Genomic DNA, 20,943 nt, shown 5'->3' on the forward strand with positions numbered 1-20,943 from the left:
CCCCCCCCATCCCGTATACTGACATACGTACAGTATGTATCCCTCAGGGATAGCGGTTTTTCACATACCTGCTCAACAGTTTCTTTTCAAGCCATGCAGATATAAGGGGTGTGATCCCAGGGGGTGCAGAGGATGCAGCTGCATATGGCCCCGACTAGCAGCTAGGGGCCCATATATACTGTATAGTGTTAGCACCCAGCTTTCCAAGAGCCCTTTGGGAGTAGTATAGGCGGGGTCCCAGCTTTCCCATAAGCAGATACTTGGCAGACAAGTAGGATGTCTCAAGAAATACCAATCTCCTAGGTAGGTATACTGTATTGATGTAGCAGAGCCAAACGTGTTTATCTCTTGTCTCGATAATACCAGGAGTTACGACAACTCAGTATAATTTACCTGTACAACCTCCACCACCCTATCAGGGCTCATGCACACGAAACGTATTTTCTTTCCGCGTCCGTTCCGTTTTTTTTATTTTTTAAAGACCGTATACGGAACCATTTATTTCAATGGGTCCGCAAAAAAAAAAAAGAAAAGAAAAGGAAGTTACTCCGTGTGCATTCCGTTTTCCGTATTTCCGTTCCGCCAAAAAATTGTCCGCATTACGGACAAGGATAGTACTGTTCTATTAGGGGCCAGCTGTTCCGTTCCGCATAATACGGAATGCACGCGGACATCATCCATTTTTTTTGCGGACCGCAAAATACATATACGGTCGTGTGAACAAGCCCTCATGGTGAGACTGGCCTGACAACACACTCAGCACTGCTACATATAGCGTGCAGCTTTAAACTGTGGAGTGATTCTGTGACTTGCTGGAATATGCCCGGAGTAAGCTGGGTTGTGACTTGCAGCACACACTATTCCCATTGCTGCGGCTGCCATCTGCGGGGCTGTACAGCTGTGTGTGTACGCGTTTCTATCCCGGTCATATAAAGCAAGGAGCTGATGCAATTGCTTTTAGCATCTTCAGTCTTTTTTTTTTTTTTTTTTTATTGGGAGGAATAATGCCTCCCTTTTTGAGGATTTCCTGCAGATACTAGTCCATGTCCAGCACTCTGCCTTGCAGTAAGTCACTGGCGACCAACCAGTTCAGGATCCGCAGTCTTCTCCATCCTATGGAAAAGCGTAGACCCTCCGGTTTGCAGATCCTATAGGAGAGGGAAGGAGGGGGGGGTCCCTCTCCATTCCCTTTTGTTATAGTAATTTGACCACTGGAGAAAACAAAGGGGGGGAATCCTATCATCCCCTTCATCACTGATGCATCATCCGTCCGGCCGCTGTGTGTCCTCTGTGCTGCTGGTGATAGACATATGGTGCTAACCGTCCCCCGGGACCTGGGTGGGTTACCTGGAAGGATGCAGGATTTGCAGCAGTAAAGGAATGTGCCCTATTGTCCGGCAGCCCGCCTGCTTCACCCCAATGATCTGCCACTGCAAAGTTGCATGCACCAACAACACTTTGTCGTTGATGTTTGGCTGCAAGGTAAGCCGAGGGTTAATGTCGCTTCATTCGGGATGAACCGTTCGTTAAGGCGGTTGCTGCAACTGGTGAATTGGGCTACAGGCTGCCCCCAGGAGGCGGGGGGTGGAATGTACGGGGTCATATCTGATGTGATTGGCATGGTGGGTGAAGGGGGGAACCTGGAATTAAAGTGTGTGGGTGTGAGAACGCGCTCAAGTTTTCCCGAGGGGCGTTAAAGCGATGGGATTTGCACAAACAGATGATAATCTAGAGTTTTAGAGGGCATCAAGTGTATAATCTGCAGGTGTAGATGTATACAGTATTTCTATACATTTGTATGTTTATATATGGATCTATATTTGTTTATATTTGTATGTTTGTTTATTTACATTTGTATATTTATCTATATTTGTAATATGTATTTATTTACATTTGTATCTTTATGTATATATGCAGCAGAGCCCAGTTTGTCCATTCATCAGAGCTGTGCAGGGCTCAATCAGGCAATGAGGGGGGCTGACTGTGCCAGCATAGCAGAGCTGAGTATGTCAGAAGAGCACAGTATGGCAACGTAGAAGAGCTGAATTTGGCAGCCCAGTAAATGCTCATGCACACAAACGTATTTTATTTCCGTGTCCGTCCCGTTTTTTCCTGCGTAACCATTCATTTCCATGGCTCACCCCAAAAAAAAAAAAGTTACTCCGTGTGCATTCTGTTTCCGTATGTCCGTACGTCTGTTCCACAAAAAAATAGAACATATCCTATTACTGTCCGCATTACGGTCAAGGATAGTACTGTTCTATTAGGGGCCAGCTGTTCCGTTCCGCAAAATACTGAATGCACACGGATGTCATCCGTATTTTTAGCGGATCTGTTTTTTGCAGACCGCAAAATACATACAGTCGTGTGCATGAGGCCTAAAACAGATTTTGGTATCAGAGTAGTATTTGTAATAGTAGGATAGCTTACTTTGGCAACATAGCAGGGCCGAGTTTGTCAGTGTTGCAGCCTAGTTTTCCGCTGTTTGCAGTGTTGTAGATGTGAGTTTGTCGCCGTAGTAGAGCCGAGTCTGTCAGCATAGCAGGGCTGGGTATATTTAATGCACTTGATGTATCTGAGCCACCGTTGTTGCATTTTGGTTTGTCAGCATATTAGGCAGGGCTGCGGCTGTCAGCATAGTAGAGTTGAACATGTCAGTTTACCAGACTAGTGTATTGATGAAACAGAGTATCCAGCTGAGTCTGTCACCCTAGGATAGTTTCCTTTGACAATATAGCAAGGTCGAGATTGTCAATGTGGCGGAGCTGAGTTTGTCAGCATAGCAGAACTCAGTATATCATCTAAGCCAGGGATGCTCAACCTGCGGCCCTCCACCCCCCCATCGTTCTGCACTTAGTCCCCCATAATGAGAAAGTGAGAACAGAATGTTAGAAATCTTTGCTAATTTATTGAAAAGGAAAAACTAAAATCTCGCACTGACATAAGTATTCAAACCCTTTGCTCAGAACTTAGTTGAGGCCCCTTTAGCAGTGATTCCAGCCTCCAGTCTTCTTGAGGATGAGGCCACAAGGTTTTCTGCCATTCTTCTCTGTAGATCCTCTCAAGCTGTCAAGTTGGATGGGGGCCGTTGGTGGACAGCCATTTTAAGGTTTCTCCAGAGATGTTCCATTGGGTTCTAGTCAGGGCTCTGGCTAGGCCACTCTAGGACATTCCTAGAGTTGTCCCTAAGCCGCTCCTCAGTTGTCCAGGCTGTGTTTTAGGGTCATTGTCTGCTTGGAAGGTGAACCTTCAGCCCAGTCTGAGGTCCAGAGCGCTCTGGATCAGGTTTCATTAGGAATATGTCTTTACTTTGCCCCATTCATCTTTCCCTCAACCCTGACCAGTCTCCCTTTCCCCCCCAGTATGATGCTGCCACCACCGTGCTTCACTGTAGGGATGGTATTTGGCAGGTGATGAGTGGCGCCTAGTTTCCTCCAGACATGATGCTTAGAATTGAGGAATTAAGTTCAATCCTAGTTTTACTAGACCAGAAAATCTTGTTCCTCACAGTCTGAGAGTCCTTTAGGTGCTTTCGTGTCTCTTTTTACTGAGGGGAGGCTTCTTTCTGGCCATTCGCCCATAAAGTCCAGATTGGTGGAGTGATGTTTGACCTTCTGGACGTTTCTCGCATCTGCACACAGGACCATTGGATTCTTGGTCACCTCTTGGACCCCAGGACCTTCTCCCCCGATTACTTAGTTTGGTGGAGCAGACGGCTCTTGGAAGAGTCCTGGTTCTTCCAAACGTCTTCCATTTAAGAATTATGGAGGCCATTGTGCTCTTTCAGTGCAGCAAATCGTTGCGGCTCTATAAAAAGATCACTTTTGAGGGGCATGGCGAGTTCATAGAAGATTTTCTTTTTGGGCACAAGTTAGCGGAAATTTATATATATTTTTTTTTTTTTTTTTTCTTACAAAGTCTCATATTCCACTAACTTGTGACAAAAAATAAAATCTTACATGAACTCACCATACCCCTCACGGAATCCAAATGCGTAAAAATGCCCTGTGAAATCCTAAAGGTACTCATTGGAATTTGGGCCCCTTTGCGCATCTTGGCTGCAAAAAAGTGTCACACATGTGGTATCGCCGTACTCAGGAGAAGTAGGGCAATGTGTTTTGGGGTGTATTTTTACATATACCCATGCTGGGTGAGAGAAATATCTCTGTAAATTGACAACTTTGTATAAAACAAATGTAAAAAGTTGTCATTTTACAGAGATATTTCTCTCACCCAGCAGTAACTCTATGACCACAACCCATTGTTTGATTGTCACCAAATCACATTCTACTTTGCAGAGACGAAAAGGCATAGAAATGAAGCAACTTTGCATATAGTCTTGATTGAAAATCGCTGACCATTTTGTGTCTACAGCTTCTATACATACCTATGTGTCTCCATGGTAACAGACTACAAACAAACCTTGTGTAGTCTGATCATACAGTCATGGGTTACTTAGCAAATTCACAGAAAAGAAGGGTTAGAGGCAGTGGAGGTTCATATGACTACAGGATCAGACTACACGTGGTTTGTTTGTAGTCTGTTACCATGGTAACAAGATTGTAGAGGGAGGATTTGTAATCAGATAAATTGAATTCATTTTCATTTTAGATTGGCTCAGTCACTTCCACATTTGGGATGTATGTTTAGTATGTAGATTTGAAAAGCTCCTTATATATGTTCTAAACCTGTCCATAGGGTATAATACTATTGGGGTCATTTATCAAACTAGTGTAAAGTAGAACTCGCTTAGTTGCCCATAGCAACCAATCAGATTCCACTTTTCATTTTGGACGGCTCCTTTGGAAAATGAAAGGTGGAATCTGATTGGTTGCTATGGGAAACTAAGCCAGTTCTACTTTGCACTAGTTTGATAAATGACCCCCATATATGTTTTCAGTAGGAGAAACTGGATTCGCCCTCCCCACTGCTGTCTTCTTGCTTCCTGTTGCTCGCTCCCTTTGGACGCACATACATGCTCAATTTGGCTCTTAAAAGACCAGTACGCACACAAGTTAATCGGTCCTCACCCAAAGCCAGGGTTCCCTGGGGTATATAGGGTGCCTTACTTCATGGGATGGTGCCTGAGCTTTAGGTTCCTAGCCTTTCAGGATTGACCCTGTGTCACCTGTCCTGATCTCCAGCCTTTTGGGCTAAATCTATTAACAGAAGTAAAGGATTTATGAAAGAGTAGGACACTGTGCATTTTTTGGCACATTGATATTTAACTTGGGTTGTTTGTAATGAGACTTTTTTGCAGCCGTCTATCAGGTCATTGGGTTGACAGTTGCAGCCTATATGTGATAGCAGGATCTGATGTATGACTTACTGTCACTATACATGACGTGTACGTCTCTACCGTAAAGTAGAATTCATTTTTGAATGGAGTTGATGATGTCTCGCTTCCATGGTTCTGTAAACCTGCAGCAGAACTCCGTCACATAGTAATATTGTCTTAAGGGGCAAAGGTCCCTTATGGTAAAGATACCATTACTTGTGATTATCTCTTTTTGATCCAGAAGAAGACACTAAAGAAGGAGCTAGTTCAACCGAATACCCATTGATTGTGTCCCCTAAATGCATGGCCATACACAGGGCAAACTCATAGGGCCCAGGGTCGGACTGGGGTTTCTTGGGTCCACCAGAGGAAATAATTTTTGAGGCCCAACCCCCATATCATCAATGAGTCTCCAAAGGCAGCTCCAAATCCATATCTTTTTTCTCCTGGACCTTTAGGGTCCACTATGGTACCAGAGCCAGGGCCCACCGGTACTCAGGTGGGCCAGTCCAATGCTGATTGGGCCCCATAGCAAACTTCATATAGTTTCTGACAAATTTACAATTTTTTTAATTAAGTGGGGGAAATTATTAACAAAAAAGTCACATTCTGCGTCACTCGCTGTAGCCGACTTTTGTGTCGGCAGAAGTGGAACTGGTGATTTATTAATATTCTGAACACCATATTTCTTAGTGTATTGACACCAAACAGTTGGCATAAATACACTGATAAATCTCCCCCTTACACCTCTGAAAATCCTGCTTGCTCTCATATTAATATATTATAAAACTGGCTACCTGCAGCCACCACTGGGGGGAGCTTGGCACATTGGAATGTATACAGTTACCATTGAGCGCAATGACAGCTGTAAAAATCACTTGGCACTGAGTTCCCCCTAGTGGCGGCTGCAGGAAAACGCATTGGATTTATGTTGGGAAGAGAAGAAGAAGTTCAGTAGTGTTGAGCCAATCGAAGTATCTGAAGTGGACTTTGATCAGAATTTCAGGAAAAATTAGTTCCGCCGCGAACAGGTCCTGTACCTCACATGGATCCAGAGATCTCTCCATTCATTGCTCCGATTGTTCTGCTAGATTTATTTTAGGCTGGCAGCTCAGAGGATCTATCCTTTCTCAGTGGCATGTCCTTTCTGCGGCAGCTCTCCATATCACAGCTCAGGGGTGGCATGTCCTTTCTGCTGCAGCTCTCTATATCACAGCTCAGGGGTGGCATGTCCTTTCTGCTGCAGCTCTCCATATCACAGCTCAGGGGTGGCATGTCCTTTCTGCTGCTGCTCTCCATATCACAGCTCAGAGGTGGCATGTCCTTTCTGCGGCAGCTCTCCATATCACAGCTCAGGGGTGGCATGTCCTTTCTGCTGCAGCTCTCCATATCACAGCTCAGGGGTGGCATGTCCTTTCTGCTGCAGCTCTCCATATCAGAGCTCAGGGGTGGCATGTCCTTTCTGCTGCAGCTCTCCATATCACAGCTCAGGGGTGGCATGTCCTTTCTGCTGCAGCTCTCCATATCACAGCTCAGGGCTGGCATGTCCTTTCTACTGCCGCTCCCTTTCTATCACATCTCCGGGTGTGTGTCCTTTCTGCTGCAGCTCTTGCCCTATCACCATTCAGGGGGTGTGTTGTTTCTGCTGAAGCACTCTCCCTATCACAGTTCAGGGGGAGTATCCTTTTTGCAGCTGACCTCTCTCTACAAGGCTAGGACTACATGGTGACAAGTGTCGCAACCAAAGTCGCGCAACCAATTTTGTAATGCTAGTCTATGGTGTCGCACTGCGATGCGACTGATGCAAAAAAAACATCCCAGATGGATTTTTGTGCGACTGTCATGTTGCAGTCGCAGCATGTCGCAGTGCAGCACCATAGATTTGCATTACAAAAAAATTGGTGCGACATTGGTGCTACACTTGTCACAATGTAGTTGTACCTTTTTTGTCGTCGTGTAGCCGTAGCCTCTACAGATGTAGCTGGTGGTAGTTGAAGGATGGAACTGGGCATGTGTGACCACCTCGGTGATGTTACTGAGGTGAACTGAGAAATATGGAAATGAAAGAACAGCAGGTGGCGCTGTACAGATGCATTTTATTGAACAATTTTTTAGCTATACTACATTTTTATTTATACGCATCTAAAAAAGTATTCAGATCTGTCGGACAATCCCTGTAATTTGTCTTCTTCATTACCTTTCTCTTTCCATTTGTTCCCTTCTTTTCCATGTCCTCACTTGGGCCTAGCCTTTCCTCCAGCTTCTTTTCCTTCTTTTCCCTCTTCTTTTCTTTCCTTTCCCTCCACACCATGTGTTTCGTATTTATTCGCTTTGATGGTTTTATCTTCTTTCTTTTGCCCTTTCTCCTACTTCCCCACTTTTCCTTTTTCCAGTCCACTTTTTTCCATTTCTTGGCCCCTTCCTGTATTTTCCTTTCCCATTACTTCCCTTTTTCTTTTTTTCCCTCTTTTTCACCCTCCCTGTCTGTATCATTTGTTTCCTTAAAGGGGTATTGAGAAGGTAAAATGTATCCACCTATCCTCAGAGAACGGGGGCCCCGTACTCCCTGCAGGGTCCCTGCTGCTCCCCTGAACTTACTGCAGCGGCCCATTCATTTCTATGGGAGTTCTGGACATAGCCGAGTACAGCGCTCACCTATTTCCGGAACTCCCATAAAAATGAACGGAGCAGCCGCGCACATTTGCGACCAGCCGCCCTGGTAATTTCAGGGGAGCAGCAGGGGGCCTGCAGGGGGGACGGGGCCCCTGTTCTCGTGATCATTGGAGATCCCAACGGAAGGACACCCACTGATCTGATAGTTATCCTCTGTCCACAGGACTTTTACCTACCGGAATACCCCTTTAAGAGAGGCTGCACATGGTGCAAATTTGTGTGCACCAAAAACGCATATAAATCCACAATATTTATCACATTTTTGGTGACATTTTTTTCTGCAGATTTGATGCAGGTTTTCCTTAGATCTCTTCCATTGAAAAGGGTGAAATCTGCATAAGAAAAACACAACAACTGTTGACATGCGGACATGACAAAATCCGCACAGCAGGTTCATTTCCAAACCTCAGGAAAAAGCAAAGTGTAGATTAGATTAGTTTGCTGGTACTGTGCTACACTGCAGAAAAGTGCGCAATCCACACTGTGTGCAGACACCCTAATGGGGTTTTCTGACCCCAAATTTTTTTTATGGGAAGCTCCCACCTCCTCTCTTTCTTCAGTGGACCCGCAGTGTGACGTCCCCTCCGTGGTCATGTGCACCACTGCAGCCATTCTCTGGCCTCAGCAATGATGTGGCCTCCAGCAGAACATAATTGCTGGGCCCTTTCTTGAGATTAATGGGGCTTGGCCAGACCCCCCCCCCACTGATCAGACAAGTATTTATGGAGACTCGATTATGTTGTGGCACAAGCCCTTGAAGTCTTTTTAGCTCCTGGATACATTGTCATTCCTGGATCTTTAGCTCCTGGGTACATTGTCAGACCTTTTGTCTTTTACATATTACTTATTGTCTGTGCGGTTGTTGGAGGCTTCTTATCGTCATTAACCTGAATTGCTGGAATTGGTGAGCACAGACGCAGCGCGTTCCAAACCTTTCCGCGGTGCCAAGTGGAGCGTAAGCATCCAGCGTCTTGTGGGTTCGAGTCCTGGAACGTGGTTACATACGGGCAGGGATCCCGCCTAATCCTGGATGTGCGTCCTCGTTCACAGCTGTCCGATGGCTTTTAATGGTTTACATTGCTGTGTGTGTATTTTTTTTGTAAAAATTTTTTGGGGGTAGTAGAAAGCACTGTCACTGAAACCAACTACCTAAAATATAGCTTTTATTCAAAGTTGCTAAAATAGAGGTCCCTACCGGGGGGACAAAAGTGGACATGGACAAACACAGAAAAGCGCAACCAAGGACCAGGCAGAGGACTGATGCTGACTGAAGGAGATAGGGGCAACACGTATGGGTTTCTAGTGTCTGTCCCTAAGGTATCCCTCAGACTATCCTCAGCCCAGAGATACACCTGGATGGTAGGAGTACTCTGTCCACGTGCCTTGACTGCCTGTCCGTATAACGCCCTTACTTAGGGTATATTAACCCATATGGATGCCTGGGTCCTTGTATATACTGATTACTAAATGAAATACACATACAAAACTTGATATCACATCACTTGTCCCGACGCGTTTCCCCTTACAGTTCTAAAGGTTCGTCAGGGGACACAAGTATATAAGTGTGTGTCAAAGATATACATCAGATTGTATCTGATGTATATCTTTGACACACACTTATATACTTGTGTCCCCTGACGAACCTTTAGAACTGTAAGGGGAAACGCGTCGGGACAAGTGATGTGATATCAAGTTTTGTATGTGTATTTCATTTAGTAATCAGTATATACAAGGACCCAGGCATCCATATGGGTTAATATACCGTAAGCAAGGGGGTTATAAGGACAGGCAGTCGAGGCACGTGGACAGAGTACTCCTACCATCCAGGTGTATCTCTGGGCTGAGGATATGCACAGTATGCACGGCCATTGCTGCACATGGCGCAGAGCATGCCCACGATACTCTTTCAGGGAGACATTTTCTGATGTCCAGATGTCTTCTGTAAAGCTCACACAAGATGACTGCCCCATAGTCCTACTGGAAAGTGACTTAAAGAAGAACTCTAGGAGTTTTGTCTAGTGCAGCACAGGCTATTATTAAAGACTAAGGCCTCCTGCACACGACCGTAGGTGTCCCGTGCCCGTACTGCGGATCTTGTTTGTGGATCCGCAATACACGGGAACCGTTCTGTGTGCATTCCGCATCACGGATGCAGACCCATTCACTTCAATTGGTCCGCAAATCCTGAGATGCGGAATGGTGCAGGACGGAAGCACGGAACGGAACCCTATGGAAGCACTACGGAGTGCTTCTGTGGGGTTTCGTCCCGTACTTCCGTTCTGCAAAAAGATAGAACATGTCCTATCTTTTTGCGGAACGGGCGGATCGCGGACCCATTAAAGTGAATGGGTCAGCGATCCGCTGCGGCTGGCCCACGGAATGTGTTCGTGCATTGCGGCCCGCATTTTGCGGGCCACAGGGCACACACATTCGTGAGCTGGAGGCCTTGTGTATGTTTACTTTTCTTGAAGTGCCACTTATGGGTCTTCTACCATCTTGGTTCCTTCTTCTTCTCCTTTGATATGGTTTTCTTAATGCAGCCTACACTTGCCATTACCTTAGACCAAGCATGGCCAACCTGCGGCTATTCAGCTGTTGTAAAACTACAACTCCCACCATGCCCTGCTGTAGGCTGATAGCTGTAGATTGTCCGGGCATGATGGGAGTTGTAGTTTTGCAACAGCTGGAGAGCCTCAGGTTGGCCATCCCTGCCATAGACAGAGGTGACGTGGTCTCATTACTCTGCCCTTGTTCCGCTTTGGTAGATCAGTGACTGCTGTCCCCTGAGGTCGCGTTCACACGGTCAGTGTTTGGTCAGTGATTTTTATTAGTTATTGCTAGCCAAAACCAAGAGCGGGGGCTACACAGAGATTAGGTATAATAAATATAATAAAGATCTGCACCTGTTTTGTGTTTTGGACCTGCACCTGGTTTTGGCTCAGAATCACTGATGGAAATCACTGACCGAACACTGTGTGAACGGTCCTGACTCACATTGCAGACTGTCAGTGATGTAGCTTCAGCCCGTCTCCCCTGCCTCCTGCTTGTGATGAATTTCTCTCTGTCAGCTCCTACAAGCAGAAGCCAGGGGAGAGCAGTGTGAAGCTGTGTAAGAATAGACTGGAGGTGTCACACACACAGATAGTATAGATACATTTATTAAGACAGCAGATTTGTCCCTATGACACTGGCTGACCTATTACATGTGCGCTTAGGAGCTGAAGACATCTGTGTTGGTCCCATGTTCATATGTGTCCGCATTGCTGAGAAACATGATGTTTTATTAGAAGCAAATGGGCCTCTAGGAGCAACAGGGGCATTACCATTACACCTAACGGCTCTGCTCTCTCTGCAACTGCCGCTTCCAATCCACTTTGATTGACCAGGCAGTGAAAATGTCATCACACCTGGACCTGTCAAAGTGCAGAGAGAGCAGAGCCTCTAGGTGTAATGGCAACGCCCCCGTTGCTCCTAGAGGCTCATTTGCATTTATTAAAACATCATTTATCTCAGCAATGAGGGCACATATGAACATGGGATCAACACAGATGCCTTCAGCTGCCAAGTGCACATGTAACAGGTCAGCCAGTGTCATAGGTACAAAACTGCTGACAGATGCTCTTTAACCCCTTTAGGACACAGCCTTATTTCACCTTAAGGACCAGGCCATTTTTGGCAAATCTGACCAGTGTCATTTTAAGTGGTGATAACTTTAAAAATGCTTTGACTTATCCAGGCCATTCTGAGATTGTTTTTTGTCACATATTGTACTTCATGACACTGAATACCAAATTTACCAAAAATTTGTAAAAAATTACAAATTTCCAAGTTTCAATTTCTCTTCTTCTATAATACATAGTAATACCTCAAAAAAAAGTTATTATTTTACATTCCCCATATGTCTACTTCATGTTTGGATCATTTTGGGAATGATATTTTATTTTTTGGGGATGTTACAAGGCTTAAAAATTTAGAAGCAAATCTTGAAATTTTTCAGAAATTTTCAAAAACCCAATTTTTAGGGACCAGTTCAGGTCTGAAGTCACTTTGTGAGGCTTACATAATAGAAACCGCCCAAAAATGACCCCATTCTAGAAACTACACCCCTCAAGGTATTTAAAACTGATTTTACAAACGTCGTTAACCCTTTAGGTGTTCCACAAGAATTAATGGAAAATAGAGATATAATTTTAAAAATTTCACTTTTTTGGCAGATTTTCTATTGAAATATTTTTTTTCCAGTTACAAAACAAGGGTTAACAGCCAAACACAACTCAATATTTATGGCCCTGATTCTGTAGTTTACAGAAACACCCAATATGTGGTCGTAAACTGCTGTACGGGCACACGGCAGGGCGCAGAAGGAAAGGAATGCCATACGGTTTTTGGAAGGCAGGTTTTGCTGGACTGTTTTGTTTTACACCATGTCTTATTTGAAGCCCCCCTGATGCACACCTAGAGTAGAAACTCCATAAAAGTGACCCCATCTAAGAAACTACACCCCTCAAGGAATTAAAAACTGATTTTACAAACTTTGTTAACCCTTTAGGTGTTCCACAAGAACTAATGGAAAATAGAGATACAATTTAAAAATTGCAATTTTTTGGCAGATTTTCCATTTTAATGTTTTTTTTCCAGTTACAAAGCGCAAGGGTTAACAGCCAAACAAAACTCAATATTTATGGCCCTGATTCTGTAGTTTATAGAAACACCCCATATGTGGTCGTAAACTGCTGTACGGGCACACGGCATAGCGCAGAAGGAAAGGAATGCCACACGGTTTTTGGAAGGCAGATTTTGCTGGACTGGTTTTTGTTGACACCATGTCCCATTTGAAGCCCCCCTGATGCACCCCTAGAGTAAAAACTCCAAAAAAGTGACCCCATTTTGGAAACTACAGGATAGGGTGGAAGTTTTGTTGGTACTAGTTTAGGGTACATATGATTTTTGGTTGCTCTATATTACACTTTTTGTGAGGCAAGATAACAAGAAATAGCTGTTTTGGCACAGTTTTTATTTTTTGTTATTCACAACATTCATCTGACAGGTTAGATCATGTGATATTTTATAGACCAGGTTGTCACGGATGCGGCGATACCTACATGTAAAATCATGTTTTAGTGTTTCCATAGTCTGAGAGCCATAATTTTATCAGTTTTTGGGCGACTACCTTGGGTAGGGTATGATTTTTGCGGGATGAGATGACGGTTTTATTGGCACTATTTTGATCGTTTGCTATTACACTTTTTGTGATGAAAGGTGACAAAAAATGGCTTTTTTTACACCGTTTTTTTTTTTTTTTTTTTACGGTATTCAACTGAGGGGTTAGGTCATGTCATATTTTTATAGAGCAGGTTATTACGGACGCTGCGATACCTAATATGTATACTTTTTTTATTTATGTAAGTTTTACACAATGATTTCATTTTTGAAGCAAAAAATAAATCATGTTTTAGTGTCTGAGAGCCATAATTTTCAGTTTTTGGGCGATTATCTTCAGTAGGGTATGATTTTTGCGGGATGAGATGACGGTTTGATTGGCACTATTTTGGGGTGCGTGTGACTTTTTGATCGCTTGCTATTACACTTTTTGTGATGTAAGGTGACAAAAAATTGGTTATTTAGCACAGTTTTTATTTTTTACGGTGTTCATCTGAGGGGTTAGGTCATGTGATATTTTTATAGAGCTGGTCGATACGGACGCGGCGATACCTAATATGTATACTTTTTTTTATTTATCTAAGTTTTACACAATAATATAATTTTGTAAACCCCAAAAAATTATGTTTTAGTGTCTCCATATTCTGAGCCATAGTTTTTTTTATTTTTTTGGGCGATTGTTTCAGGTAGGGGCTCATATTTTGCGGGATGAGGTGACGATTGGTACTATTTTGGTGGGCAAACGCCTTTTTAATCGCTTGCTGTTGTACTTTATGTGATGTAAGGTGACAAAAAAATTGTTTATTTAGCACAGTTTTTACTTTTTATTTTTTACGGTGTTTATCTGAGGGGTTAGGTCATGTGATATGTTTATAGAGACGGTCGATACCTAATATGTATACTTTTTTATTCCCCTTATTTTTTACCTTTTTTTTTTTACTTTATTTGGGGAAAATGCCGTTTTTGTTTATCTTTCCTTGAAACTTTAAATTTTTTGGGAGGAAAACTTTATTTTTTCAACTTTTCTTTTCACTTTATTTTTTTTCCCACTTTGGGACTTTACAATGCATTCCAATACTTCTGTATTGGAATGCATTGGCTGTATGAGTAATACAGTGTGTATTACTCATACAGCTTCCGGCCTGTGAGATGCAGGGGCTGGATCTCACAGGCTCGTCACTGGAAGGCAGCGCGATGCCTTCCTTAGGCATCGCGCTGCCTTCCATGCCATTGGGTCCCCCCTACAGCCGCATGGGGACCCGATGACATCTCCGATCACCGCCGCAACCGCAGGTAAAAGCCGCAAACCGCAGGTCTGAATTGACCTGCGGTTTGCGGCGATCGCCGACACGGGGGGGGCGGGGTTCACGGGACCCCCCGCGCTTTTAGCCAAGGTGTCTGCTCAATGATTTGGACAAAAAATAGGTTAAGCAGCACTCCAGGTCCCAATCTGGGGACAGTTGCCAGTAGAAAAATAGATAAGTCGGAGCCCGCGGATGGGGATCCTGGCTGGGGGTCCCATAAGTTAACAAACAAATAGAAAATCCACAGCACTCCTCAGTTCTGGTGAACAAGCCGGTTACTTTATTGGTAACAGCAGCATATAGAAAGCAACGTTTCAACCATCTCTGGTCTTTCTCAAGCTATGAAATCATATAGTGATATGTGCCTTTAAATAGTGGCTCAGTGGGTGTGTCTCTTATTAATTAAAGTTCAGCATGTGAAGTGACTAGGTGTAGTTGATTGCATCGTTTATCAATTAATTATGCATAGAGTAGAATAATACTTACTGGTGGGGGAGGGTCCATGTGGAAACCGGCGCTGTATCCAGAGGTGAATTTGCGCCAAAACCCGGCGTACTCTGTGTCCATATGCGCCTGCGCCGAGTCCCCACACCCACTAGGGGAGGGATTCTAAGGCGGCCAATAGAAAAATCGGGCGCCTGTGACGTCCGCTGTTGCCGGGAGCAGGGGGCAGATCCTGGTAAAGGGAACGTCCTCCGTCCATAGCACCAACCAGAGCACAGGCGTCGATGACGTCTATTGTTGCTAGGGAGAAGGAGCGATCCCCAAAAGATTGAGAATCGCATCCTCTCCGCAGCAACTAGAAATGCCATATGTACCAGCAGCCAAAGGAGGACCGGGGTGATGATATAATGTTGGCCAAAGTATATGAGGATCCCACCTGGCTGGGATCGTTGGTTAGGCAATTTCAGCTGTAATTTGGGTCCTCATGCTAGGCTATGGCCCCTACAGGGACAGTAAGTTGGCCATCAGTCCCTAAAAGAGGGGCCAGAAGCCAACATTCATACGTCCCCTATCTGGGTACAGTGTCAACCACAGAATTTCTTGAGTGGGTTTACTCTGTGACAGGGGTATGGTAACATAACAGTATCCCCCTGGTCGCTCACTGTATCAATGGCGGTCAGGGGCAATAATACTGCTAAATCATACATACTTATTAAAGGCCATTTATGTATCAAACTTACCCCTGCGGTTCCTGTGTAGCTGCTGGAAACCTACGGCAGAAGAGATAGAGGTCTTGGTCGTAACGGAATCTGTGTAGGCGCAGTTGGAGAGGTCGTCGGGTGAGGAAGCTAGTAATATGTGGTTCCACATGGAGAGCCCCCTGTAATGCAAAAAGAGGGTGACATTTGTGATGAAAAAAGGAACAAAAATATAATCTATTGTTGGGCACTCTACTTATATTAAAATCGTCCGTAGCTAAGTCATACATAGGGATTGAGCAGAACGTAACCTGGGGAACAAATCAATGCAGGAAGATACTCAGGTTAAAGTCCCTATTGAGTCCTTTTGGTTCCAACGTATCCAGTTTATGTATCCATTTCAGTTCTAATTTCTTTAGGAGAGTCTCTCAGTCACCTCCCCTCCTAAGTTGTGGAATTCCATCGATGACCTGAAACCTCAACTGTGAGATATTGTGCCCAGATTTCACGAAGTGTTCCGGGACAGGTAGTTCTAGAACATGTTTGCGGATTTTTGACTTCTGTTGAGTGAGTCTTTTTTTAATCTCCTGTGTGGTTTCGCCCACATATAGGAGTCCGCATGGGCATTGTAAAATGTAGATGACAAATGAGGAGTTGCTTAATGATTTGAGCAGGCACCGGGTCCCGATCACCACCCGCCAGGCGGCAGTGATCGGAACTATACATGACGTATCGGTACGTCATGTGTCCTTAAGTACCAGGACATCAGGGCGTACCTGTACGTCATGTGTCCTGAAGAGGTTAAAGGGGCTATCGCATGATTAATGTAAAAAATTAATATCAGACACCATATGGTACATGACAACCTCTTTCTAACCAAGCTAGAACCAGCCCTGGACCTCACATGGATCCAGAGATCTCCACATTTATTACTCTACTAGATTTATATCAAGCTGACCGCTCAAGGGGTGTGTCTTTGTCAGGGGGCGTGTCTTTCTTCTGTAGCTCTCCCTATCACAGCTCAAGAGGCAGTTGAAGGATGACACTGAGCATGTGCGGCCATCTCAGTGAGCAGGACAAAGAAATAAGGAAAAGAACAAACAGCAGGTGGTGCTATACAGATACATTTTATTGAATAACTCAGCGGCTATACAAAAATTATATTTTAATATTATGTACATAATTACATGTAATTACAAAAGTGTTCAGATCCAGGCACTGGTTTGGAAACTGTAGAATATTTTTCATGGGACGACCCCTGTAATGCAGAGAGAGCCCTCTTCCTCTTCATCATTTGGTCCCTATTGAACCCTGATAAGGGTTTGATGCCCATAGTACTATTTTCTACAAATGCATACACAGATGTATATTATTATTTACAGGCATGCTGGGGTTCAAGATGATCTTGGGCTCTTGGCCGCCACTGCTGGCAAATTTAATTGCTTCCTGTCCGGGTCACGGCCCCTCGTCATTCGCTGCCTGTGCCGGAAGCTGATGCTCTGCACTGGAGCCTAATTTGTGTTTGTATTCTATTAACATGGTGGGCGGTTTGGGTGTCAATGGGCACCCAAGATGGTTCGGGCCCGGTGCAACGTCCCCAAATGACCACATTATAATCCGCCATTGCTGGTAAGCGATGACAGATGTCAAATTCACAAGAAGTTTCCAATGGGATTCCTTGTTGCCTCTCATACAAACGCATATTTTTCTCTTGGGGATATGAAGTCCCTTTTTGACGTGGAATCTGCTTGAAATATGTTTGAAAATCACGGCAATTGTCCACATGCCCCATTGACTAAGACTTAGGCCTCATGCACACAACCGTATGTATTTTGCGATCCGCAAAAAATATGGATAACATGCGTGTGCATTCCGTATTTTGCGGAACGGAACAGCTGGCCCCTAATAGAACAGTCCTCTCCTTGTCCGTAATGCGGACAATAATAGGACATGTTCCATTTTTTTGCGGAACGGAAATACGGACATACAGAAACGGAATGCACACGGAGTAACTTCAGTTTTTTTATTTGCGGACCCATTTTCGGAACCGCAATACACGGGCGCCGTTCCGTGGGCATTCCGCATCAGAGATGCGAACCCATTCACTTCAATGGGTCCGCAAATCCGGAGATGCGGAATGGTGTGAAACAGAAGCACGGAACGAAACCCTTACGGAGTGCTTCCGTGAGGTTTCGTCCCGCACTTCCATTCCGCAAAAAGATAGGACATGTTCTATCTTTTTGCAGAATGGGCGGATCGCGGACCCCATAAAGTGAATGATTCCGCGATCCGTTGCGGCTGCCCCACGGACTGTGCTCGTGCATTGCGGAACACGTTCGTGTGCAGGAGGCCTTAAAGGGGTTTTTCGAGATTTTAATACTGATGACCTATCCTCTGGATGGGTTATCAATATCTGATTGGTCGGGACGCATGCCGATCGGCTGTTCCAGAAGGCAGCGCCGCTCCTGTGAGTGCCACAGCCTTCTCTCTGCTTTTCCTAGGCCATGTGATATCACGTTCAGCGTTCACGTGGCCTAGGCGCAGCTCAGCTCCATTCAAGCGAATGGGGCTCAGCTGCAATACCAAGCACGGCCACTATACAATGTACGGCGCTGTGCTTTGTAAGCTGTGAGAACTAGTCTTCGGCGCTCACTGATGCCTTCTCAAAACAGCTGATCGGCGGGGCCCCGGGTGTCGGAGCCCCACTGATCAGGTACTGGATAGGTCATCAGTATAAAAATCTCAGAAAACGCCCTTGTTTGCTTTGGCATTTCGTCCCCCAGATCTCCCTCTCTAGCCTTACGATTAGCTGCATCGGATACAGCACTGGAATAAATGAATAATAATGGGAGCGTGGACTGACACAATAGACCGTCTCATCCGCAGCGTCTGCGGCCACGGGCTAGTGTCAGAAGTTCAATCCAGTCTGTAGCCACAGGTTCAATCCAGCACGAAAACCATAATTTCACCCAATGTCAGTAGAGAATGAATACAAAGTTGTCGACAACATTTATTCTTATGATATCTGCTATTTATGTACATTTTCTAGAGAAATTGGTGGGCAGCGCTGTTCTCAAGTACAAGCTTGCATGAAATTCAAAAAACATGCCTGCTTTCCTCCTAAAACAGCGCCGCTCTATAGGCTGTGGCTGGTACTGCAGCTCGACCCCATTCATTTAAATAAGGATGAACTGCAATACCCGACACGGCCTCTAGACGAGAGCAGCGCTGTTTCAGTAAGGAAGGAAGCAGCCACTTTTTTAATAGTCTCACACAACCCCTTTAAACCTGAACACTTTGCGCACTTCTAGGTCATGTTACTATGTAGGACTGGGAATATTAATAGAATTTAGCCTCATTTTCTGTGTCCCGATTTGACTTGTCAGCCGCCCCTCGTTTGTGAACCGGTAAAAAAATATAATAAAGGAAGAAGATCCTCAATTAAAACCTGGAGCAGAAGGTGGATGTGAATAGTGTGAAACGCCGTGTCCTGGCAGCGCCCTTCGGCGCTTCAATCTGCTGCCGAGAACGTATTCTGCATGGATATTGCTTTATATATTATAGGAGACAGTACACATTACAGGAAGGGCCAGGGAGTCTTAAAGAAACAGTACTGTATATATGCAGATAGAGTAAAAAGCAGAAATTCCTCCCTAAGGCCTCGTGCACACGAACGTGTGCCGGCCGAGCCCGTGCTGCGGACCGCAAATTGCACGGACACCGACCGTGGGACCTACGCATGAGGATTGCAGACCCATTGACTTGAATGGGGTCCGCGATACATATCCGACTGTCCGCACCGCAAAAAAGTAGTGCATGAGAAAACCCATGGAAGCACTCCGTAGTGCTTCCGATCCGTGCCTCCGTTACGCACTGCACTGCATCTCACGGATTGCAGACCCACTCAAGTGAATGAGTCCGCATCCGTGATGCTGGGTGCACACGGCTGGTGCCCGTGTATTGCGGACCCACTGTCTGCGGGCCGCAATACAGCCATGGCCGGGCAACGGCCATGTGCATGAGCCCTTAAGGGGACACTAAACCTGAGGGTGAATGATACGAGGGATAGTAGTGCCCCCAGTGTTTGTCAGTCCTAAAATAAATATGCAGCAGGCCCAGGAAGAGAATAAGGTAGAGGACAGGAATGGTGGTAGTGGTGCTGCTGGGGGTAGTAGTCATGGTGGCAGTCCTCACCCTGGCACTCCCTGAGCCATGCACTAATGGGAGGGGCGCACCCTTTCTTCAACTTGGGGAACACCGTGGTTTGAAGGCTTCTGCCGGGTGGTGGTTAGGTGCCTTTGGTGGAGATGGGGTCTTGTAGGTGCAAGACAGGGCTTTCTCACAATGGGGCACCATGCAGTACTGTAGGGGTGCAGATGTTGGCGCACACAGTTTCATAACCAAGAACAGTTCTTTACTATATTCAATGCTGGCAATTTGCAAATAGTAGTCTCACAGTCCTTATCATACACAGCTCTTATCATACACAGTTCTTATCATACACAGTCCTTATCATACACAGCTCTTATCATACACAGTCCTTATCATACACAGTTCTTATCATACACAGCTCTTATCATACACAGCTCTTATCATACACAGTTCTTATCATACACAGCTCTTATCATACGCAGTCCTTATCATACACAGCTCTTATCATACACAGTTCTTATCATACACAGCTCTTATCGTACACAGTTCTCATCGTACACAGTTCTTATCATACACAGCTCTTATCATACGCAGTCCTTATCATACACAGCTCTTATCATACACAGTCCTTATCATACACAGTTCTTATCATACACAGCTCTTATCATACGCAGTCCTTATCATACACAGCTCTTATCATACACAGTTCTCATCATACACAGTTCTCATCATACACAGCTCTTATCGTACACAGTCCTTATCGTACACAGTTCTTATCATACACAGTTCTCATCATACACAGTTCTCATCATACACAGCTCTTATCATACACAGCTCTTATCATACACAGTCCTTATCATACGCAGTTCTTATCATACGCAGCTCTTATCATACGCAGTCCTTATCATACACAGCTCTTATCATACGCAGCTCTTATCATACACAGTCCTTATCATACACAGCTCTTATCATACACAGCTCTTATCATACACAGCTCTTATCATACACAGTCCTTATCATACACAGCTCTTATCATACACAGTCCTTATCATACACAGTCCTTATCATACACAGTCCTTATCATACACAGTTCTTATCATACACAGCTCTTATCATACGCAGTCCTTATCATACACAGCTCTTATCATACACAGCTCTTATCATACGCAGTCCTTATCATACACAGCTCTTATCATACACAGCTCTTATCATACACAGCTCTTATCATACACAG

The 20,943-nt window shown here is 44.8% G+C and overlaps 1 protein-coding gene across 1 annotated transcript in view; it reads left to right on the forward strand.

Annotated features, from left to right (window-relative positions):
• The first annotated feature begins 1,380 nt into the window (after positions 1-1,380).
• Positions 1,381-20,943, forward strand: part of DLG2 (discs large MAGUK scaffold protein 2) — a 708,566-nt gene continuing 689,003 nt past the window's right edge. The window contains exon 1 of the mRNA XM_044284933.1: positions 1,381-1,482. Within this exon, the coding sequence (XP_044140868.1) occupies positions 1,381-1,482 (102 nt within the window). The remainder of the gene's footprint in view (positions 1,483-20,943) is intronic.

Source organism: Bufo gargarizans, chromosome 3 (assembly GCF_014858855.1).
Source record: "Bufo gargarizans isolate SCDJY-AF-19 chromosome 3, ASM1485885v1, whole genome shotgun sequence".
Classification (NCBI taxonomy): Eukaryota; Metazoa; Chordata; class Amphibia; order Anura; family Bufonidae; genus Bufo; species Bufo gargarizans.